Below are 15,495 nucleotides of genomic sequence, written 5' to 3'. Positions count from 1 at the left end.
GCAGAATGATACCGGTGTTTAGAGAGTTAAATTACAAGAACAGGTTTCATAAACGCAGGTTCTTTTCTCTCGAGTTTAGAAGGTTTAGGGGTGATTTAATCAAGGAGTTTTAAATGCTCAAAGAATTCAACAGAATATTCACAGAGAAGCCATTTTCTAGGATGGGGAAAGTCAGAACAGGAGGGCACAACCTCAAAACTGGAGCTAGGCCATTCAGGAGTGAAATCAAGAAGCACATTTTCCACACACAGGATAGCGAAAATCTGCAATTCTCTTTCCCCAAAAGGCTGTGGATCAAGTCTGATACTGATAGATTTTATACTAATGTTCGTCATCAGTAAAGATATTAGAACTCAAGCCATGCCCAATCCCCTTGCTCAAGCTGTACTGGTCCCTGTCTGTGTACAGATTTGGCAAAGGACAGCAACTTTAATCACCTCACTGCACAAGCATCTTTGGCTTTATCTCCGAGTAACTCAGGATCAGAGTCGCTGCTGGTGTGATCCTCTCTATTTTTCGTCTTATCCTTTTTGTGTTGCCGATGTTTCTTCTTTTTCTTCTTCTTCCTTTTGGCTGGGACATCCGCTTCGGCATGGTCCAACACACCCTCAGGTAATTTTGAACAAACACTGAAATTGCAGGACAAGAACTTGGAAGATTAATCACATGTAAAAGTGTCATCCAATTGCATCCATCTTATTATTGTCATTCAATCATAACTTCTTGAACCACACTGCTTCCCCATCTCTGCCTCCCCTCCTCTCTCACCCCACCCGTGACCAAGAGTAAATCCCACATCAGGAATTCAGCAAGCAGAGGAAGCAACATCCTACTGCATCACCACATAACACCTTAATGGTTATCCTAAATGTAACATAACCAGTAACAGAATAAGCAACTCCATCAATGGCTCCTTTGGGAAAGGACATTTAGACAAGAAAGTTTCAATGTTTGATCTTGGCATGGATGGCAGCAGGGCCTTGATGCCACTAGATAATGAGGTGGGGTGGGGGTGGGGTAAGAAAAAGAGTGCAGGGAGAAAACACTGACCAGTTGGTCCCACTACCGACCACTGCCCAGCTCAGGCAAGGGAAATGGCATGGCACAGGATTAGGCTTGGTTAAGTCCTCTTTAACCTGGGGTTTAAAGACATTCTGTGACGACAGTTGAGATGGCATATAGATTAAAATGGTTTTATATAAAACTCAAAGCTGCAGTGATTGAATCTATCCAGCTGACTGATTTGCCAAAAAAAGTACGTCATTTGCTGTAAAGAGCTTTGATTGAGATTGCCAGAGGTTGTGAAAGGCGCTATAGAAATGCAATCTCTTCCTTTATGTGCTAAGTGGTAAAAACCTGCAGAGAGGAATCCTTTTTATTCAGTGCTTTGTTCTTCCACAGTGAAATACATTAAGTAGGTGCTCTAATCTCAAAAAAAAGGCAAGTTATCCATAATAAAGCTCACAAAAATGAAAAGTCAAGGTATTATCTGTTATCTCACCTCAAATACAACTGCTGGATGCACAAGGCAGCCTTGTGAGAGCAGACATGTAGAAACAACAGAACCTAGGATACCAAAACACTACAGGTGGCCACAATCTTCGACAATCGCAAAAGATGAATTAAGGTCCATCCATCAACACAATAGTCAAAGAGTGACCGGAGATATAGCTGGTGCCACTCATGCCCCAGTGGAAAGGGCAGGTGGGCAAGGCAGCAACTTTCTCCTCTGGTTGTTCAACTGTTGGGTAATGGCAAAGCTGTATTTGTGAAATGTGCCAAATTCATTTGAAGCATCGTAAAGCGTTGCACATAGTGAGCTGTTTTTGAGCTTTGCTTGGAGTAAAGTGGTTCTGTTTCAGTCAAAGAGCTACTCAGAGTGGCTCTCTCAAAATTCTCCCTTCCTACAAGGAATTTGATAGCCCAGGCCAAAAGGTCATGACCCTGGCATGTGGAGAACAGCAGTCAGGCAGTCTATCTATCTAGATCCCTGAATATGGTGCCCAAATCTCTCCACCACTGGAGAAAGTTTTCCCTCACCTCATGTCTGGGTCTGTTGTAGACTAAAAGTGAATGACTGCTACAATTATTCATCTACGATATATGACTATCAGGACAGTGAAAGGCCATCCACATAGAATTTGCAGCACAGAAACAGGCCATACAGCCTATGCCAGTACTTGTGCTTCACACGAGCCTCCTCCCACTTTATTTACTTCATCAAACCCTATGATCATAACCTATTCATTTTTGTGCCTCCACTATTCACCTTAACCACTCAATGTGGTTGCAAGTGCCACATTCTAACCACTTTCCAAGGGAAAAGAAAAATTCTAGTACTGTAAAGTATAGAAGGCAATTGTCTTGATCTACTATGGGGTTTAAAGACATTCTGTGACAACAGTAGAGATGGCATATAGATTAAAATGGTTTTATATAAAACTCAAAGCTGCAGTGATTGAATCAATGTTATCCTAATTTAAGTCACCCCTCACTAATAGCTGCTCAAAACATCAACATGAACAGGTTTTGAAACTACATTCTGGGATTGCAAAAGTATTTTAAAGCCACATTTCTAAACGATACTCTTGCAGAAACTCTACAGGCCAGTGACCCTCAGAGAAAGTGAAGTCCATCCATCCGCTGCTTTGATAAAGAGATCTCAGGAGGCAACCTTGCAGAGATATACAAGATACTTTTAAAAGGGAGATTGATTGTAAAGCTGAAACAAAACTTGTAGACTCAGCCGCTCCAAAGAAATTTGGGGATGGCTCAGGGAGTATTGCAGTGCAATCGATATAAATATCTTTGATCATGTTTCTCCTCATCCTCAGAAGGCTGAGAGCAAGTTATCCTGCTAAATGAAATGTCAGCCCCAATTCCTTCTTTGACGGGAGTGGATGAAGAATCACTGGAATCAGAAATCCCCACAACAATCTGGACATTTAAGGGGATAAACTCCGTTTGCGTGCATGCCAAAGTGAGATTGATTTGAAGCGCAGATTTCATTTAACCAGACACTGTGTGTAGAGAGGAAATGGGGAGAAGGAACGCTGTAGAGTTCACCTTGCTAATAATGCAGCAAGCGGCGAAGCAGGAATTCCTGAAATCCGGCAGGATAGGAGGGCTGGAAACTTAACTGACAGGGAAATTTCTTTCCCTTCCTCAAAGCACGAATGCAGAACTCTTCAAAGAAAAGCAAGAACAATAGGGCGGGAGTTAAAATGAGGCACTAGGAGTTAGGTCCCTGGCATGGTCCTAATTTCTAACAAACAGAAAGGTTGCAGCTTGCAAACAGAGAGGTTGATTCCTTCTTTAAAGCAGCTCACAAAGTCAGAAAATGACATCCGTCCATTTATACTGGCCTTAACTCAGCCTTCAGATCCCAAACACCCTCGGCTGGGAATGAGAGGGAGAGTTCTTATTTTAAAACTCCAGCACACAACTTTTTTGTAAAAGAAAACTCAAAACTTTTCCAATTTTCTCATGTCTCTTGTTATAGCTCCCGTTTGGCTTCTGCTGGTGCCAACGCCTTCCTGGCACTTACCAAAATAGCCATCCTTTATGTCTCAGTCTGGATGATGAGTGTCCACAGACTATTTGTCAATGGAAGGCATCAAAGCTCCAGTCAACAACTTATATTTATATAGCACCTTTAACATGACATTACATCCAAAGGAGCATTATCAGGGAAAAGAAAATTGGTTCTGAGCCACAGAAAGGAGGTAAAGAGCATCATGGAGGAGGAGAAAGAGGCACTGAGGTTCAGGGAGGAAGTTCCAGAACTTAAGAGTCTAAATGACTGAAGACATGGCCACCAATGATTGGGTGAAAGAAATCATGGATGTGTGGGAGGCCAGAATTGGAGAAATGCAGAGATCTCAAAGGGTTGTCCTTCTCTTTGCCAATATCTACATGAATCACCAGACAGTGATCAGGGAGAGGGAGATTTCAACCATCTTCCCTAATTCAGCAGTGCTGAGCCAACTGTAGAACCTGAACTGAGATTAAACTTGGTGCTCTTTGATTTGTGTGGCTTAGCACTGCACTGAGCAATACTGTTAAATATGAGACCATCACAGGAACCTATCTGCCTGTCTTTTTATGTAAAAATAATGCACAGACATTTATACAGGAGCTTTTTAGATATTGTAAAGAAAAACAAACTGATACCTATAGTGTATTCTGAACTTTGTTCAGCTGATTAAAAAAAACATATGCTCCTGTATATGTTTAATTGTTAATTATCACAGTTTAAAAGTTATACCCTGAAGGCCATCTCGTACAGCACTGAGGTTGGCATATACTGCAGTAAACACCCAATCGATAAAACAACCTTTGGAAAGCAGAAGAATAGGCAAAAATTGGGAAAAACACTTTCTACTGCATATGGAGGGATAGAGAGAGTGATTGAGACAAAGAAGGAGGTATAGAAAGAGATAGGCAAAGTTAAAGTTAGAGAGAGAGATTAAGCTGAAGATTGATGAACAGAGGGAGAGGTAGATAGGCATCTAAATAGAGAAGGCAGAGTTCAAATGAATGCAGAAGGAGAGAGAGAGAAAGAGAAAAATACTGAGGGAGAAGGGGTGGGGCTTTGTACCTTGCCTGGGGTGACCCCTGGGCCGAGTCTGCTGCAGTCCCCACAATGCGATGGTGCAGCTGCAGGGCATCTTCAGTGCAGAAGCTTTGATTACTGAGCCAATTCAATCCTGCAGGCAGCAGAAATCAATATTATTTGGCAGCCGTGCTTTTCAAAGGACGGACTCATCAGATAAACTGACAGTGAATCACAGTGAATGCCATGAAAGTCATTCATAATAGTCAAGGACAACTTACTGTAAGTCAATGAAAACTTCACTGAACACAGTTCCCTGCATTGCTGCACTGCTGACTCTGCTTAACCCTTGCAGTAAAGGGAGGATTAGAAAATAATAATGCAATGTTATGAATCAACGTGTCAGTCTCCGAATTCCTTGGCCAGAAGCACTCCACCGAGAAGGATATAGCTCAGAAAATAAATATTTTCAAATACAAGTGGTTTTGTAACAAGTTTCTACTCAACACTCGAAGAATCATACGGACTCGAAATGTTATCCCTGTCTCTCTCTCCACAGATGCTGTCAGACCTGCTGAGTTTTTCCAGCATTTTTTGTTTTCGTTTCTATTCAAAACTGACTGGTTTCAGCTTCTTATTTATCTATTCTTTGTTTTGTGGCAAATTTTTTAAATCATTTATCTTCTTGCTAATGTGGGGAATGGAATATCTTTGTATTTCAGGTTGGTGGGGTAACACTGCCAGGGGAGGTATCGGATGTGTAAATGTGAAATAAAGCTCCTACCAACCTGCCCCATTATTCTCACCCTTCCTGTGCCAGAGGGACCCGATGCCACCTCAGAGACTGCCAATCAACACCAGGGTAGGATGGATTACTTGTGCTGTGGCCTTATGCCCAAAAACAACCAGCTAAGACAACCCAAATTCATTACAACACAGGTCCCAGAGGAGGCTTACATTCAGGGCACTACTTCAAGGTTTGTCTAGGCACTAGAACCAGACAGAGACAGAAAAGACTAGCGCAGGGCAGACGTTAGGAAGGGCCTTTCTCTAAGCAGTTCCAATGATCGATGCTGGCAATGGTCATTCTGGGTCAGAAAGTGGAGGTGAAAACCTGTGATTTGTTCAAGAATTGATGAGGTAAAAGTCATGCAGGGGAACTACAGCTTTTTAAATTATCTTTAGTTGGCACAAAGTCTGTCCCAGTTCTTTTGTGATCTTGTGAAGCCAAGTTTCAAAGATTAAAAACCTATTCAGTTTTTCTTATTCTTCTTTTCTTCCTGCTTCCTCCATTTCATCATAATTTGCAACTTCTTCCACTCCACACCAGCCAAGGATTCCTCCGGTGTTTCAGACCGGTTATAGACTGAGTCACAGTGCACTACTGGTATTAAAACGTTCAATAACACTGGTCAGGAGTGTAAGGTTTTTTTTAAATTGTACTCACATGATGTGGACATCGCTGGCAAGGCCAGCATTTATTGCCCATCCCTAATTATCATGGAGAGGTGGTTGTGAGCCACCTTCTTTAATACAACTTTGTTGTTTGCTAGGTCATTTCAGAGGGCAGCTAAAAGTCGATCACATTGCTGTGGGTCTGGAGTCATGTCTGTCCACTCAGGTAGGACAGCAAGTTTCCTTCTCTAAAAGGGCATTTGTGATGCAGATGGGTTCTGATGACAATCCGGTAGTTTCACGGTCACCATTACTGATACCAGCTCTTTATTCCAGATTTCATTTAAATCCCCAAACTGCTGTGGTGGGATTCGAACTCCTGTCCTGGATCATTTGTCCAGGCCTCTGGGTTACTAGTCCAGTAACATAACCACTATGCTACCGTACTTGCTTGCACCATGGGATGCAGTAGCACTAAGCTGTGCAGACCAACAAGGCTCTGACTCCGCTCGTACTGACGCTGCCGGTTTTAGCCAAGTGGAGATCAGCTTCTGTATCTTGGGGAGTGGGGTGTCAGAAATTATAACAAGAGTGCCTGCTCCTGATCAGTCACCCATCACCACACTACATTACCCCACATGACTCTCCCCATACGATCAGTGAAGACTGAAGAAACATGCTTAATAAAAGTGGCTTCTTACAACTTTAGTTAAGTAACTCGAGGACATGTCCAGGCTCATATGACAACAAACATTCAGGTGGCGTAGCGGAGGCTGCCAAGCCTGTGGAGTTGTATTCCAACATGTCACCGGTGTGTGCAGGCAGTTGGGGTGAGCCTACAAAAAGGTACCATCTTTTGGATGAAGCGTTAAGCAAAGATGTAAAAGATCCCATGGCACCATTTTGATGAAAAGCCTTGGTGCCCTGGCCAATATTTATCCGTCAACCTACATCAATAAAAACAATAATCTGGTCATTATCACATTGCAGTTTGAGGAAGCTTGTGTGCAAACCTGCTGCTGCATCTCCTACATTTACAATGGCACATCAAAAGTACTTCATTGACTGTGTAACAGTTAGAGACATCCTGTGGTCATGAAAGGTACTATATAAATGCAAGTCTTTTCCCTCCTTTAAGAAGCTCCTTAAAGCCTACCTCTTTGACAAGCACTTGGTCACCTGTCCTAATATCTTCTTATGTGGTCTGTTAAGAGTCCTGTGAAGAAATTTGCAATGTTTTACTGTGTCAATATCATAATGTAGGGTCAATAATGAAGGAGAAAAGATCTAAGGTGATTGATGAATAACTCAGAGGCAACATGAGAAAAAGCTTTTTTTTACAAAATGCACTGCCTAACAGGGTACTGGGAAGTGAGCTGATAATAGCTTTCAAAAGAGAATTGGATAACTGCTTGGGGGAGGAAAAACTGCAGAGATATGGGGAAAGAGATGGGGAGTGAGAATAACTCGACTGCTCTTTAAAAGAGACGGTCGATAAGCTGAATGGCCCCCTTCTATGTGATTCTATGATTTTATATCTGGGAGGATTTCCTCAGTCACAGGATGCATTTTCCTCTTATCCATAGCAGGGAAAATTCGGACACAGTCTCCTGAATCACCTACTTCCTGTGGCTGAGGAAATCCTTCGGAGACACAATGTGGCTCTAGACCTTCCAGAGGAACCTCTTTGTCGCCAGACAAATCCAAGAAAAATGTCAAGTGCAACACCAGGAACTCTTCATTCATCGACCTAGCCAAAGCATTTGATTCAGTAAATCTTGAGGCTCTGTGGGTTGCGCTTCACAGATTTGGACGACCAAGGAACTTCATCACAATCCTGCAATTGCTTCATGATGATATGACTGCAACTGTCTTCAGTGGGAGATTTGAAACAGATACCTTCACAATTCAAACTGGTGTCAACCGAGGCTGTGTGACAGCCCCCATACTATTTATAACCTACCTGACAGTGGTTATTCACCTCAAAGATCAACTGCCCTCTGCTGTCAGCATTAAATACCGCCTAGAGGGAAAACTCTAATCTCAGTCGCTTCTGTGCCAAAACTAAACTGCCTACCATAGATTACATGATCTACAGTTTGCGGATGGCTGCAGTACCGTTACTCACTCTGCATCAGATTTGCAAGCTATTCTCAAACTCTTCAATTCTGCACTGCAAGAAACGCAGCCTGTCCTTGAGTGTTGCCAAAACAAAACTTATATCAACCCACACCTGGTCAGCCAAATATTCCACCTCCCATACATGTTGAAGGAGAGGCTCTGGAATAAGTTGAGCACTTCCCATACCTCAGCAGTCACCTCTCTCAAAAGGTCACCAATGATGAAAAGATCCAACACCGGATCAGCTCTGCCAGCTCAGCCTTCTACAAACTACAGCAGCAAGTGTTTGACAACAAAGACCTCCACAAGTCTATTAAAGTCTCAGAGTGCAGAGCAGTTGTCCTCACCACGCTCCTGTATGAGCGGTTCCTGGACTGTGTACCAGCAACACAAGAGCACTAGAGAAGTTCCACCAGCAATGTCTCTACTGCATCCTCCAGATTCAATGGGAGGACCGTCATACAAACTAGTGTCCTTCTTGAAACCAGTTCCACAAGCAGTCAGGCAAAACTCCTGCAAAGTCCACTACAATGGACTGTGTCCAGATAGTCGAAAATCATCACCCCCACCAGATCTTGTTTCCCAACTCTCAACCGGCATGGGGAGGAAAAGAAAACACTTTAAAGACACTCTGTATCATTGACAGTAATGACTAGGAGGAGCTTGCATCAATTGGTCAGAATAACAACATGTCCAACAAGCTGCATCACACTTCAAGTCACAATGTCTTAACAATGAGGCAGAGAAGGAAAGAAACGGAAGCAAACCCTGCAATACGGATCCCACCTCGTGTGGCGTCCTGCCCAATGTGCCCAAATGTATGCAGGTCATGAATCAGCCTGTTCAGTCAACACAAAGACCCATGGAAGAAATGTGCAACTCTGAGTAGATGTCATCCTCGAATCAGGGACAGCTGATGATGCCGTTGATGATAAATATAAATGCACGTTGTTTTCATTATGTAGTGACAGACAGATTAAACTAAATTCAGTAGCCCACTCCTACCAAAAAGACTAGACAACCGTGCTGTAAACATAGCCGTAACAATCACTCAAAACGAAAAGCGACTGTGGATGTTGCAGCCGCAAGGCAGGTCAGTCACATTTGTGGAGAGAGTAGACTAGTTAGCGTTGTACATGCAGACCATTCATCTGTTCTTTCCACAGGCGCTGACTTATCTACAAATTTTTCCAACATTTTCTGTTTTTCATCACAGGGTACTTATAGGTGAAAAGTTTATTCTGCCCATCTTTACTCATCCATCCAGAAAAATTCTATACTTCCTCCATTATTGGATCTAGTTCTGTCTTAAATTATTCCACAAGTTTTCACCTCCATCACTTTGCCCAGGCGCCCACACAAAATGTTGTGAAAAACGACTTCCTGATATCAATTGTAAAGTCACCCTTCAACAGTATGGATCCATGTCCCATCATCCTACTCCTACAGTTTAATTGGTAGCATTTTTCATATTACCAGGAAACAATTAATCCAGATTTACTAGAACGGCACCAGGGACTTCAGTTATGTGGGCAGACTGAAAAAACTGCACAGCAGAGAAGGTTAAGAGGAGATTTGACAGACGTTCAAAATCATGAATGGTTCTGACAGTAAATAAGGAGAAATTGTTTCTGCTGGCTGTAACCTGATTTATAAATAGTTTTATTTATGGGGAGACATGGTGTGGTGGTAATGTTACTGTACTGGTAATCCAGAGGCCCAGGCTAATTCTTGGTGACACAGGTTCAAATCCCACGATGGCAGCCTGGAATTTAAATTTAACTAATTTTAAAAATCCAGAATTGGAAGCTAGTTTCAGTAATGGTGCCCATTAAACTATTGTCAATCATTGTAAAAACACATCTGGTTCACTGATATCCTTTAGGGAAGGAAATCTGCCATCCTTACCTCATCTGGCCTACATGTGGTTCCAGACCCACAGCAATGTGGCTGACTCTTAACTGTCCTATGAAATGGCCTTAAGTCATTCAGTTCAAGGGCAATTACGGATGGGCAACAAATGCTGGCCTTGCCAGTGACGCCCACATGCATGAAAGACTAAAAAATAAAAGTGACTGGCAAAAGAACTACAGCAAATGTTTTTTTTAAGGTTATGATGATCTGGAATGCAGTGCCTGAAAGGGATAGCAACATTCAAAACAGAATAAATACTTGAAAAAAATACATGGTTGAGGGGAAAGAACAAGGGAGTGGGACTAATTGGTTAGCTCTGTCAAAGAGGTGGAATAGGCACAATGGGCCAAGAGGCTTTCTTCTGTGCTGTGTGATATACAACTTTACATTAAAATGTGCGGATAGGACAAGGGAATTTTAGGACAAAGAAACAAAGACTTGCATTTACATAGTACCTGTTACAAACTCAGTATGTCTCAAAATGCTTTACAGCCAACAAAGTACCATTGCAGTGGAATCACTGTCAGAAGCTTGTAAATAAAACAGCCAATTTGCACACATATGTTCCCACAAACAGCAATGTGATCATGGCCAAACAATCTGTTTTTTGTGATGCTGATTGAGGGATAAACATTGCCCATAACACTGTGGGGGGGGGGGGGGGGGGGGTGCAGTAACCCCTGTCCTTCGTCCATTCTTCGTCTGAAAGGCGGCACCTCTCCCGACAGTGCAGCACCCCCTCAGTGCGACAGTGTGGAGCGCCAGCCTGCGCGATGTGCTCAACTCTCTGTCCTGGGACTTGAAACCTTAACCTCCTGAGTCAGGGGGCTCCCCACAGGGGCCGCCCAAAGGTGACAGGAGCACAGTGAGTTCAGTGGGCCGGTTACCACGACCATGGTCCCGAGCTGTAAACCAGGATGAGGAGGGAAAATGTCATCAAATTTCAGGCGCCCGACAGGCTGCTCCGGGGGGGAAACACTAATCCCCCCGGCCCAGGAAACAAGGGGTAGCGTCCCCAACGGTCCCTCATCTTATTCCAAGTATTTACCTTCAGACCTGCTTCCACAAAGTGCTTTCCTCTCACCAAACGCCGGGAATAGCGAGCCTGAGCCCGACTCCATCCTGTGTAGGCCCCGCGCGTCCCAAACTGGGTCGCCGCGTCCCCTGAAGATGACGTCGACAGTGACCTACCGGCTGCATTATGGGAATTGTAGTTTTTACAGGGGCAGGGCCTCATTGGAACACATTCTAAAGGGGGGATTTACTTTATTCATAAATTATCTTCAATCACATTCAAAACCATTTCAAAAACAACATTACAAGGGTACAATCCAGGTTAAACTTTTACAAAATGTATCACCAGGTGCATCAGTACAAACAATATTACAGTCATTTACAGCCTTTCATTTTGATCTGTACAGCCCGAGGGGCTCTAAACAGTTCCCAGTCTCTCGGTGCGCTGTGGTAGAAAGGTCTTAGACAGTGACCCTTCCCCATTGCGCCTTTGCGGCAGCTGCCCCAAGCTTTAGTACGTCCCTCAGCACGTAGTCCTGGACTTTGGATTGTGCCAGTCCGCAACAATCGGTCGGGGACAACTCTTTGTGCTGGAAGACCAACAAGTTTCGGGCAGACCAAAGCGCCTCTTTCACCGAGTTGATGATCCTCCAGCTGCAGTTGATGTTAAAGGGGGGATTTAGGGACTACAACCGGTAACGCTGCTGGGTCTCCCATTAATGCACTCCTTGAGCAACGTGCTGCTAATGTATTGTAATACCATATTTAAAGTCATGGATTCAAAAAAAGGTTGAGATGACACTTAATGCAACTCATGCCTTAAACATTGAATACTCATGTCAGCAGAATGTTTAAAAAAGTTAACAAACTATTTCAAGCAAAACATTCCAGAAAAGTGGGATAACAGAAAAATAAAAGACTTGCATTCATATAGCTCCTTTCACCACCAACCAATTACAACCAATTAAGTACTTTGCAGCGTAGTCACTGTTGTAATGTAGGAAATGTGGTGACAGCTATTATTTGAGCACAGCAAACTCCCACAAACAGCAATATGATAACCAGATCTTTTTTGATGTTGGTTGATGTTAGGAATATTTCCCCTGCTTTTTAAAATAGTGCCCATGCAATCTTTTGCATCTATCAGAAAGGATCTTGGTTTATCATTTCAATCAAAGCAGCATTCCCACAGTGTTGGGCTCAAGTACTAAAGCGGGACTTGAAACCCTAACCGTCTGATTCAGCGATAAGAGTATCACCAAGTGAGCCACAGTTGACACATCACTTGATATTGATCAAGAAATTATGCAGAGCGCTTTCCTTCCCTGGATGTTGATACATATATTGAAGTAAACTCAGGTATCATCCACCTGTTACTCAGTTCACAAATTATAAGTATACACTACATCAATAGTTTTCAATTATATAGCACTTTTAACATTGTAAATTATTCCACAGCATTTCTTAGGAGCTTAATCAGCCAAAGAAATTGTCACTGAGCCAAAGAAGGGCTACCAATACAGGGATCAGGCTTTGTCAAAGAGGTAGGTTTTAAGAAGCATCTAAAAGGAGATAGGCATAGAGGTGGAGAGGCTTAGGGAGGGAATTCCAGAGTTTAGGGATTATACAGCTGAAAGATCAAGGTGTAGGAGGTCAGAGATGCACAATGCCAGAATTGGAGACATACAGAGATCCTGGAGGGTTGTTAGACTGGAGGAGGTTATCAAAGTGGGGAAGGGCAAAGCTATGGAGGGACTGGAGCACAAGGTTGAGAATTTTAAATTTGGTGGACTGGGAGCCACTGGAAGCGAGCACAGACACACAACTCTACTAGCACGATATGACCGAAGAGTAAGCAGTTACAATGCAGTAACATTTACAAAATAATTCTTCCAGTCATTGGCATAAACAAGTTGCTCATTCAGCAGCTAAAAGGGAAATTAAGTTAATATTCGAGGTGGGAGAGGGCCAGACTTCTGGGAAGAACTGCTGCATTAGGACTGTTTCATACCCCAAATATGGCCTGTTATCCTTGAGTGAGTTCCTTTATCAGCATTGGCATAGTAAAGAGGGAGAACCCCTTTTATGGGCTGATCAAGACAAATGCAAGAAATTGGGTCTCTAATAAACTGGCATTTTCTGCATAGTATAGGGCTTTTATGAGATTAGCCAAACAGAAATGATTCTCTCCCTGGAAAGGCAATTTCTAAACACTGACTTCTAAACGGTCCCTGGAAATGGCAAGATCACTTGGTTCAGGCTGCCATGTTGACATTTCTAGGTTGGTAGGATGGCATCTTGCGTACCCCTTATCTTTGGAAGTGTTTAGAAAGGGCCAGGATATGACCCTCAGTGTTACGTGAACTAAAAAGCTGACCTCAAACAGGGTGATGAACAGGGGAGGAGGTACCATCCTGACATTTTGGGTACCTGTCCTGTATCCATTGGCCTGAAGGGTTTGAATAGATTATTGACACTGGGTAAGCTACCAGCCCCCAGAAAAAAAGGTATATTAACAAGTGCTCAGGGACAGGGGCCATGTGCTGGTGAGGTGGCAGTGCTCATCAGGCAGCCGCCTTCTTCAGATGGAAGAGCAAGAAGAGGAGGAGGAAGCCCAAGGGAGGAGATCCCTAATACTTCGACTAGAGAGCAGAATGCTGCTATCACAAGCTACTGAGATCAACACTCTCTGTGCCAACTGTCTGTTCAGTTCTGAGATCAGTAAACCACTCTCAGCTGTCACCGGTCACATACATTTTCTGTCTAATTAATTCATACATTGTATCTAAATTGTTGCTTCTTAATAAACTTAATAAGCTATCTCAAAATTACTTACAAATAGTCGACTGCCTATTTGAGGTATCTGTGACTCCGAATCCAAAAAATCTTACACAAAGGAGGGGAAGTTTATTCATTCATGGGAAGTGAGTGGCGCTGGAAGTTATTGCCCATCCCTATTGCCCTTGAGAAGGCGGTGGTGAGCTGCCTTCTAAAACTGTGGCAGTCCATGTGGTGCAGGTACACCCACAGTGCTGTTAAGAAGGGAGTTCCAGGATTTTGACCCAGTGACAGTGAAGGAACGGCGATATAATTCCAAGTCAGAATGGTGTTTGGCTTGGAGGTGGACTTGCAGCTGGGGGTGTTCCCATCCATCTGCTGCCCTTGTCCTTCTGGGTTGTAGAGGTTGCTGTGAAGGAGCCTTTGTGAGTTCAATGAATTTTGCAGGTGGTACACACTGCTGCCACGGTGAGCCATTGGTGGAGGGAGTGAATGTTTAAGGTGGTGCATGGGGTGCTGACCAAGTGGGCGGCTTTGCCCAGGATGGAGTCAAGGACAAAAAGTACCAGTTATGCTGAAGGAAGCCATGAAAACATTAACCTTTCAGCTACTGTCTCGCCCATTTAGAATTTCCTGGGTTTTTTTGTTTAGATTTCTAGCATTTTATCTTTTACAAGGTTTCAGTTTATTCTTGCTGAGAATAGGACTTCTTTTATTAAGTGGCCAGGGCCGTGGTGCAGTGATCAAAATTTCGAAAATGCATGAAATACTCAGCAATAATGGCAGCACCTCTGAAGAGAAAGACAAAGTTAACGTTTCAGGTCAATGACCTTTAATCAGGTTCTGTTTTTAGTTCAGATTTTCAATATATGTGATATTTTGCTGTTGTATCAGAACAAATAAGGATCAAAAAATTTTTTTAAAAAGATTTTAAGATCATCGAGAAAAAAATCCTGTGTCGCTGAGGAGACTTCATTTTGTGCAGCAAGTTGTTACAATGTGGAATGCACTGCCTGAAAGGACGATGAAAGTAGATTCAATAACAACTTTCCAAAAGGAATTGATTAAATATTTGAAAAGGAAAATTTTGCAGGGCTATGGGGAAAGGGCAGAGGGAGTGGGACTAATTGGATAGTGCTTTGAAAGATCTGGCATAAGTATGATGGGCCAAATGGCCTCCTTCTGTGCTCTGCAATGCTAAGATTCTATTTGATTAGGATTACAGCTTCTTGGATCCTCAAGAGCCGTACTGTTAGCACAAGAAATGACACAGCTAATTATAACCGTGCAGTAACATAAACTGTTCATGGTAAGTCCCCTGGTCATAATTGTGGTTCTGTAAGTGCTCAAAGATTATCTTTTCTTTTTAACGCTGAGAGCGCTTGCTTGACAGATGGTAGAGAATTACAGCATTTTTATATAAAAACAGGAGTATGAAAACTGCTCCGTAAACAATCCACACTCATGGGATCAATCCAAACATGGGATCAGAGTCAAAATTGATCAAACAAGTGAGAAATCAGGTATGCAGAAAAGAAGCTTTCCACAGTGCCTGTCCATCTGGTTGTTACAACACAAATTATGCTGCTCTCCTCACTGTCTGAGATGATTCTCAGAAATCCTTTAAAAAGAAAGATTGAATTTCCTTTTGTATAGTGCGTTTCACAAGCTCAGGACTTCCCAAAATACTTTACAGCAAATCAAGTACTTCTGAAGTG

General features: G+C 42.9%; 1 protein-coding gene across 1 annotated transcript in view; it reads right to left on the bottom strand.

Annotated features, from left to right (window-relative positions):
- nrde2 (NRDE-2, necessary for RNA interference, domain containing) overlaps positions 1-11,142 on the bottom strand; it is a 63,745-nt gene extending 52,603 nt beyond the window's left edge. The window contains exons 1-3 of the mRNA XM_078562028.1: positions 11,034-11,142; positions 4,601-4,709; positions 438-629 (exon numbers count right to left, since the gene is read on the bottom strand). Of these exons, the coding sequence (XP_078418154.1) occupies positions 438-629; positions 4,601-4,709; positions 11,034-11,106 (374 nt within the window). The 5' untranslated portion in view covers positions 11,107-11,142. The remainder of the gene's footprint in view (positions 1-437; positions 630-4,600; positions 4,710-11,033) is intronic.
- Between the last annotated feature and the right edge of the window lie 4,353 nt (positions 11,143-15,495).

This window comes from Cetorhinus maximus, chromosome 18 (genome assembly GCF_964194155.1).
Source record: "Cetorhinus maximus chromosome 18, sCetMax3.hap1.1, whole genome shotgun sequence".
Classification (NCBI taxonomy): domain Eukaryota; kingdom Metazoa; phylum Chordata; class Chondrichthyes; order Lamniformes; family Cetorhinidae; genus Cetorhinus; species Cetorhinus maximus.
Note: the sequence above shows the minus strand (reverse complement) of the source record. Positions and strands in the feature narration are given on the sequence as shown.